The 8,693-nt window shown below is 38.1% G+C and overlaps 1 protein-coding gene across 1 annotated transcript in view; it reads right to left on the bottom strand.

Moving 5' to 3' along the window:
* Window positions 1–6: 6 nt before the first annotated feature.
* Window positions 7–8,693, bottom strand: part of LOC104166997 (disks large homolog 1-like) — a gene marked incomplete at its 5' end in the record, with an annotated part of 18,172 nt that continues 9,485 nt past the window's right edge. Inside the window, 4 exons of the mRNA XM_009707115.1 lie at window positions 7–1,067; window positions 3,867–3,958; window positions 4,336–4,445; window positions 8,468–8,640. Of these exons, the coding sequence (XP_009705417.1) occupies window positions 961–1,067; window positions 3,867–3,958; window positions 4,336–4,445; window positions 8,468–8,640 (482 nt within the window). The remainder of the gene's footprint in view (window positions 1,068–3,866; window positions 3,959–4,335; window positions 4,446–8,467; window positions 8,641–8,693) is intronic.

Raw genomic sequence — 8,693 nt, forward strand, 5'->3', positions numbered from 1 at the left:
ATATATTTATTATAACAAAATAGGCAGTTATTGTGGGTAAAATATTCATTAAAATCTGACCCCTAAGAACACACACATTTTTAGACTACGAATCATTCTGTCATTGCCCTAATGACCATCTCTGCAGCTATTTTTTGTATTACTGCCAATGGAAATTTGGCATTCCTCTGAAAAATACAAGGTTTCCTAGCACCTAAACATATTTTAGGCTCAAAAAGTGTGATGACCATTATCTATAAACAATTTCTGTAAGACACTATAAATAGTGTTTCATGAGGAAGATTAAAAACATTACACATTTTTGTCCCTAGCAATTTTATTGGCAAAAAAATGAAAAAATATATTATAAGAATATTCATATGAAATTATGAAAATGAATATCCCTTGAGGAGTAGCAATGGGACTTAATGAAAATGTTAACTCAAAATTTGAAAATTTCTCTCTAACTGCCTGGAAAAAAAAAAACCCCCACGAGAACAGAATTTAACTCAGAAAATAAAACCTGAAATTGATTGCCCTGACCAAACCATGCTATTAAAGTTAAGCGTGCAAAGTTACTCATGATTTACAACTTCCTTGAATACAACTTTTCTTTCAATTGTTATGAAATTTTAAAAGTGTCTATAAAGCTTTTTTGAAAAAATCTTTGAAAGTTACTTGTCCTTAAACATTAAGGAATTTTACCAAGCAATTCCCTCCCACCCCCTCCCCAAACTAATAGCTGGTCAGGCCATTCCACTGTCATGTTTGAAAAAATGGCAAACCAACAACACACAATAATACAAATTATTTAAACTAAGAGAGACACCAAATGTAAAGCATTATGGGAACTGCAGAATGTGATGGTTAGGGTATGAACCACGCTGGAAAGAACTAGAGACAGGCTCCACTGGAAGGGTTTAAGAGTTGTCAGATGTAGTAGGTGATGTCAGTTAGAAAATGAAAAATAAAAATCTGTTTTCATAATTTTTCCTTTGCTGGAACCCAGATGTAAGGTCCTGACTGTTCCTCTATGATCTGTTTCACTTGGTTGTAGATTTCCTCCAGTGTGTCTCCTTGGACAATAGCTGCAAAACATAATGTGGCAATCAGCAATCATCCCTCCTAGCTCCATACAGACACCAAGATGTTCCAAGTCAAGCTGTTCTTTCCTCTCAGAGCGACAAGAGGATTTTAGATTGCTGAAGGAACAGATACCCACTGAGATTTCTGGTTTCTGTGCTGGAGTGAATCACATTGTTGTTGGTACTGCAGGACACACAAAGCACCATCTCACCCACTCAGAGGCCTGGGGTTAGGAAGTGGTCTTCAGTTCACTACAAGTATACATATACAACTGAGAAGGTTTTTTTGCTTTTCCTAACCACATGTTAGTTTGCCTGAGTCAATTCGCATCCTCCAGCATTCTTTCTGGTCCAACTTTCATGTGCGTTTCCAACACAACAAGGCAAGACAGAGGACAGGGCTGTGTCCTCATGCAGAGTCAGGTTTAGTGTAACACAGACTGGTGAGTTCCTCAGCTGGATCCTGAAACTTCATAGCAAGGCTGGCTGACCTTGGGATTTCTGCCTGCTAGCACTACCTTTGCTTTTGGCCAAAAAGAGGAGGAACTCATGGAGTTTGTTGCCCAGCGAATAGATTCAAGTTTTATAGACAACAGGCTTCCTTATAGAGTTAAAAGTGCAATTTATGTTTAGATAGTGTAAGTTAGATTATTTTCTAGCCTTGGAGAAAATATATTAGAAATGAGCCAATATGGATGTGTTCTGACATATCAGAGTAAAGTACAGTCTCGTGAAAATGAGAATGAAGTTTGAGCTGTTCTTACCACACTTCAGTCTGAAAAAGCAAACCCTGTGAGACAACAACTTCTTTTTAAGTAGGATTGCCACCTCCGTGTTGATAATCCAAGAAACAAAGTTGAGCAGGAAAGATAATTTTGGAGGCAGGCCAGATTCACTCTTTTGTACACTAACATATTACTGCTGCTTCTGAGCTTTACTTTCACACAAATTATTTCCTTTTTATTCCTGCTCATCACTCCCATCTCTTAAAAACTTTCTCCCCATCTAGAGCCCATTGTCATAGTGCCTGTGGGAGGAGGCTGTTCAGTTATTATAGGTCAAGTATAACGTTCACAGCACATGTTCAAGTATAATGTTCACAACAGCGCATTAGAAAAATTTAGAAATATCTTTGCAATGCAAATAGCTGTAAGCTTCAGCATCTTACTTCTCTGCAGCTATGTTTAACCACACCTCTTCCAAAGCTCAATACTCTCAAAATAGAAGATGAATGTGCTCTTCATATGCTTCAGTGCAAGGTTTAAGTCTGTTTAAACTCAACCTGCTGATGAAGCTGATTTCAGTTACCCTACACAATGTGGTATTTTTTTAACACATTAGGGAATACTCACATGTTCTGTTTTACCACTGACTCATGGGTTGCAGCCTCCAAACTGTAAGTCGTAAGCGGGATTTGTAATGTCTTCAAGTATCTCAAACAGATTCAGAAAAGGTTCTCTGACCTGAACAGAAATCTGACCATTGCTATCTTCCTTTGTCAATAAGCCTTATACTTCTGAGAAGACACATGGCCCTGAGCACTAAAGCACATAAAAAGTCCACTCGGGTTTTGAATCATTTTGAATCATGTCCCTTAATTTCTTGAAAAAGTGTCCTACATAATGCCCTGAGACAGCCTGGGAGAATACCAGCTACTAACTAAATATTTAATTAGTATCTATTAAAATCAACTCATTTGTTTCCTGAACAACAAACTTGACACATTTGCAAGTCATTTGCTAAGGGACTCTTATAAGAGGAAGAATTTGCAATATATGTTGAGTCCCATAACTTTCTGGGTGCAGACAGATAGAGAGCTACAGGAAGAGTAGGAGAGCTAGATGCAGTATTGAAATAGATTGACAGCTGCGAGGCAGCAGAGAGGGAAGGAGGCAGATAAAAAGGGATGGACTCAAGTTGTTCATTGTGTGGGCAGCACACAAGGTAGAGAACAAGACAGTGGGAAGACTGGGGCAGGGCATCTACTCGTTCCTCTATCTTCCTCCCATGTGAAGCCACCACTCCCTCCTGTGTCTCTTCCCAGGTGGAGTGGACTGTTGCATTCACAGCTCTGCCCACATAAGATGGGGAAGAAGGAACTGGGCAAAGGAATGTCACAGAAAGAAGGTGAATGGGGCAGCAAACACTGAAATACTGCAAAAGACAACGTAACATACACTTGATCCTTTCCTTCCTATCTAGGACAGGAATAGAGAAGGCTCATTTCTGTCCTCCTGAAGATCCTGACTTGATCAATCTCCCCCTACTGAAAGGCACAATACAAACAATTAGCACAGTTTGAGTGCTCACAACCCATCCCATGCTGTCTATGGCATACACAAATTTGATTTGCTAACATCATAATGCTGTAGTGCCCGATTTCCAGAAGCTTAATTAAATTACCATCATTCTTGATCAACTTCCTGATTTTTTAAAAAAAGGAAATCAATTATTTTCTACACAGACCTTTGCTGGGCTATCTCAGCTCTGCAAATAAAAAACTTTAACGATACAATATATCAACAAAGCAAACATCTGCCTTACAATACCTAGGAAAATGACAGAAAGTCTCACAGTTTTTAAAATCTAAATTAGGCTCCCAGTAATTTTCTGTATATAATGAATTAACTGATCAAACTGAAATCAATGTAAGGGTAACTAACATGGCTCTATGCCTCAAAACAATCACAGATCAGCCAGAAAACCAAGTTCAGCCTTATCTCAGCAGTGAGGCAATTACTATTTTACAGCAAGCAATAAAATTTCAACTCTGGCAAGGGAACACTCCCAAGCAAAACACACCTGTGAAGTGTTCAGTAAATTCTTGCTCCAGTTTCATGGCTCTCTCAAATGTCTTCCTGGCTTGCTCTTCTGTTAAGCGTTTATTCATTTCCCTGAAATTGAAAACATTTTACATTTAAAAACTACTATAAAATATTATGAGTATTTTGAAACAAGGTTTTAAACTGTTGTCTGAGTATTAACCCTAATAAGAGGCAGTCTCCTAAATGACACACCTAAGCAAAGACCGTAGTGGGAATGAGCTGTTTTGACACGATGTTGCATGGAATTTAGCACAATGACATTCGTTCTGAAGCACTTTCATTTACATTAGAAATCCCATCTAAAAGACTCTAGAAATCAAACTCAGGAAATTAAATATTGTTTAAAACGCAAATATTACAATTGTCTTCACATAACTTGCAGTTGGCTTTTCAAATACAGTGACAGTCTCAAACAATTTAGCCTGAGGTACTTTACTTTTACTCACATGATATTTTCCACTGTTTTGGGTTTAATAAAAATGGAGACTGGGTACAGCTGGGCAATCTGCAACCTTTTGATCGCATTACCAGAAACGTCAAGAATGCAATGTTTACCCTAAAAAGTGAGAGAAGGGAAAATGGCACTAAGCAAAGTTTAAGTCACAGGTATGCAGAGTATAATAATTTAGAAGAGAAAACATGTCTCCACTGAAGCCAACAAAATTAGAGCATTTACATCAATGATATTATGATTTCACCACTTTGGCACAAGGTCCCACAACAGTTCTCTATTGGGATCATACATCATTTGAGATGTTTCTAACCCTTCTTCCTTTCTTTCTACACCAGGGGTTGCAGCCCAATGAACAATGCAGAATCATCCAGTGGAACAACTGTACTTCCTCCACACCACCAAAATGTTGTGGATTTTTTGGTTTGGTGTTTTTTTGTTGGTGGGTTTTTTTTTTTTTAATTATTATTATTATTTGAGGATCCTTTGGGGAGGTGGCCATATCACAGATGCAGTTTAGAGAGGAGCCAAATGACTTAACTGGCATACCTGAGGAAGTAACCACCCCGATGGGTGGGAAATACGCCATCATCAGAATCGTTACATGGAAATGAATACAAGCACTCTCCTCCCTCCAGCTAACACACAGTAGAATACCAAGTTCAAGATCAATGCAACTTATTTGGGCTGATTATCTTTTCATCTCTTGAGAAAGAAATATAACAACCATTCTCTGGGCAGTTGGAAGACAATGTGGTAGGGCTACTTTTCACCTCACCTTTATTCTCCTACTATAAGCAATATTCCAGCTCTTTGGGATATCTCATCTCAAAGGCTCTTCCTGTTCCTCAGCTCCTCTCATCTCCAATACGCTCATTGCCACCTCACACATTTTTATTTCTTTCCTTTCCCAGAAGCATAGGAGTAATTTGGCATACCACCATTTTAGAAGGGGATGCGGGGAGAGGAACAGAAAACCACTGTCAGGTGTCTAAAATAAGAAAAGCTTTTTCTTTAGAAGAAGACCAATGTGAATGGCAAAATTCTGGGAGCCAGGATACAAACCCACAAGCACCATAAAACCAAAGGTTACTCATATCATAGAATGCACCTCCTGAACCCCTGGGAGATCATTCCTGGAGGGCATGCTGAAGAGCAAGGAAGTGACTGCAGTCTGAAATGACTGACACATTCCTGAAGAAGAGATCACTAGGATCATTTACATTTGATCTCTTGCACAACAAACCCACAGAATTTTATTTCAGGAATCCTTAAAAGAGGATAGAAGTGTTCTTCCCACATGAAGAATACGTATGTGCTTGCTTTCAACTGATGATAGTTGTTTCCCAGATCCAGTCCATGGATGTGGATGCTGACTGGTATAATTTAAGAACAGTGTTCATACGTTCTAGCATAGTATTTTACTACATGTGCTGACTTGACCACATCTTTCAAATTGTTTCTCTTTAAATGTGGCACATGCTCTGGGAATTGAGAATCAAGAGCATTACCTGGTCCATTTTCCTTTTTGGGATAAGACACTTACTATTTGCTGTGTTTGGCCCAACAACTTATGCCAGATGCTGAAGTATTTTGGGCAAAGGGTGGAGGACCAGATTGCCAGCACAGTAGCTATGCTAGACCTTATGGAATATAACTGTGACAATTTATTCCAAATCAATAATGAACATGCATTAACAGTGGCCTCAGACAGAAATTTACAAGCTGCTAGTGATTCCTAAGAAAAGAGGACACAAAAATTCCTTTCAAGTGAAGATTTGGAAGACAAGGAAAAGGCAGGCAAGTATTTCATGATATGATTATCATGTTTTCATCCAGGGAAGTTATTTTGCTCTTTGCACAGTGCATTTAAACAGTATTTTACATATTTTTTAGTTCCTTACTTGCACTGCATCTGATTGAGAAACACAGCACAACCCTCAGTGCCTTTTACAATAACAGAACAATGACATCAAAAAGCATCTTCAGCTGTGTCCATTATAGATAAGGAAATGAGAGAGAGAGGGATCTTCTCCCCATGGAAGCATGGGCAAATGAACACAATTTAAAGCTATTGCAAGAATACTATTTCTGGTACTTTTAGGGTAGTAGCAGTCACCTCTGTTGTGTCTTCCCCTAAATTCATCATAGAAAACTTGGAAATCAACTTTTGTATCCCAGTAATAAGACCCACCGAAGAGATTCATCTCTTAAGTGAGATGGAGAGGAATACAAGGAGGAAGTAGCCCCAGACTGACCAGTTTTCAGCCCTGTCACAATCTTGAAGTCGAGTTCTGAAGTACCAGCCACTGTTTCCCAGAAAAACAATGTTAGCTGGAACTGTGAAATTGCTGCATCTACCTAACGTCCCATGGTACCTGTGCAAGAGATTTAATAGCACAGAGACATCTGGTAGTACTTTGTTCTGCATGTCAGTTTATAAGAGATTCACAATTGTTTAGTACCTTACTAATCCCACTAGATGGGCAGAAGAACACAGACAATTTCAGGTCTAGGATAGAACTGAAGCATTGTATCAGTGCTACCAGGTGAAGCAACTGCCAACAGGTTTACAATGTTTAAGCTGTTTAATAAATAGTTTCATCATATAACCACATATGATAGTTTCACAGCTTCATTCAGCCTTCCATGTAAAGTACTGTTCATTTACTTCAACTGTTTTGTAATTAATTTTATTTTCTTTACTTTTCTTGCTATATACCACAGGGCCAGGTTCTATTCCATAAGGTGAGAAAGACAAAGAAAACTGTATTAATTTCTATTTGTCAGTTAAGAGGAAAACTTAGCTGGGGGAATATATTAGAACAAAGCCACTGTACATATGTCGTTATTTAAAAACCTTGCTTTAAGACACTGGTCAAAGGTGCAGATGAAGCAGAGTAAGTCAGCTGCCTAGAGACAGACATATGCAGTGTGACTGGCAATTGTAGGGGATGGTGGTCTCTAACTCCCAGCCTAAAACTCAAGAAAAAATGCTGTAGTTCCTCTGAAGATAAAGGCAAGAGGCCTACCATGCAAAGGGATGCATCAGAGAGTAAGAACAGACAAATTAACTCGAAAGCCATGTTGATGACAAAAACCATCAACTATTAATGAGAAAGTTGAACCACATGAACCACAGATCTCACCATGTTCACCCTGGTTTTGATTCCACTAAATTAAATTGCCAGAAATAACAGTACTTGGCCATTTGACCAAAATGGTCTACACTATCTTCCAGAGGACTGATTACACTCCCACATCACAGGGGTTAACCATACTTACCCTCTGCACATCCAGACTAAAAGTGCTCATGCTTGTGAGCTCCCACCTAGAAAATAGCTTTCTTCTCTCATACAGATCAGGTAACATTGTCTACTGTAAATGCACCATATTTGTAAGCAGTAGAACAACACTCATCAACCTAACGTGGAACATTTGCAAAAAATTTTTTACCAAAAATTTCTTTAAAACGAGCATCTTTCTTTAAGAAATATGCTTCCTTCTTCTTACTCTTTTTCACAGAGCTCAAGTAAAGTTCAATTCGAATTTAGAAATACTTAGATTTTGCAAGAAATAGTTAAAATAAAATCTGTTCAGGATAAAAACAATAAGGTCAGTCTTCAAAATGTGGTGGTAGTTATGTAAAAAGTCTTTCTAAAAATGAGTTTATTACGTTTACTCTTTTCCCTTCGTCAGCTAAATCCATGAAGGACACAAAGAAAAACATTTTTACAGTTTTTTTTTCTGCACAGATGTATGTCAAACAGATCATCATATTAATCAACTCCACCACACTATTCTTAATTAGTTAATGATCTACATATGTGAGCTAGGCTAATTAGCCTATAATTCCAATTATTTCTTCTCTATTCTCTTTTTATAAGAGGGCAGAAACTGTGGCTGCTCTTTTCCCATAATTTAATCACAGTGCTTTCATTATTCCAAAGCTTCATTATTTCCCTAAGTGCATTTGTGGCTAGTTTTGTACGTTTTGTTTCTACTTTTGTACAAATTCTTTTTAAAGTCAGAGGGTACCTAACAGCTTCTTGCCATTCTTTTCGTTTCCCCTGTCATCACAGTCAGTAAATCACCTCAGTAAATTAAAGTAACTGGCACCGATTTACCTTTTCTGCTACTTCTCGCACTGACTGGACACTTGTTCCATAAAGATGATTATTGTACTGGCCAGCTTCAATGAATTTGTGATCCTGGATATCCTTCTCCATTTGCTCTCGAGAAGTGACAAAGTGGTAATCACGTCCATCCACCTCATAATCTCGTTTTGGTCTAGTAGTATCTTTAAATATAAACCAGTGATTTTTAAAGCAAAACAAAGGACAATGGCTCTTT

This window comes from Cariama cristata, unplaced genomic scaffold (genome assembly GCF_000690535.1).
Source record: "Cariama cristata isolate BGI_N322 unplaced genomic scaffold, ASM69053v1 scaffold22039, whole genome shotgun sequence".
Taxonomy (NCBI): domain Eukaryota; kingdom Metazoa; phylum Chordata; class Aves; order Cariamiformes; family Cariamidae; genus Cariama; species Cariama cristata.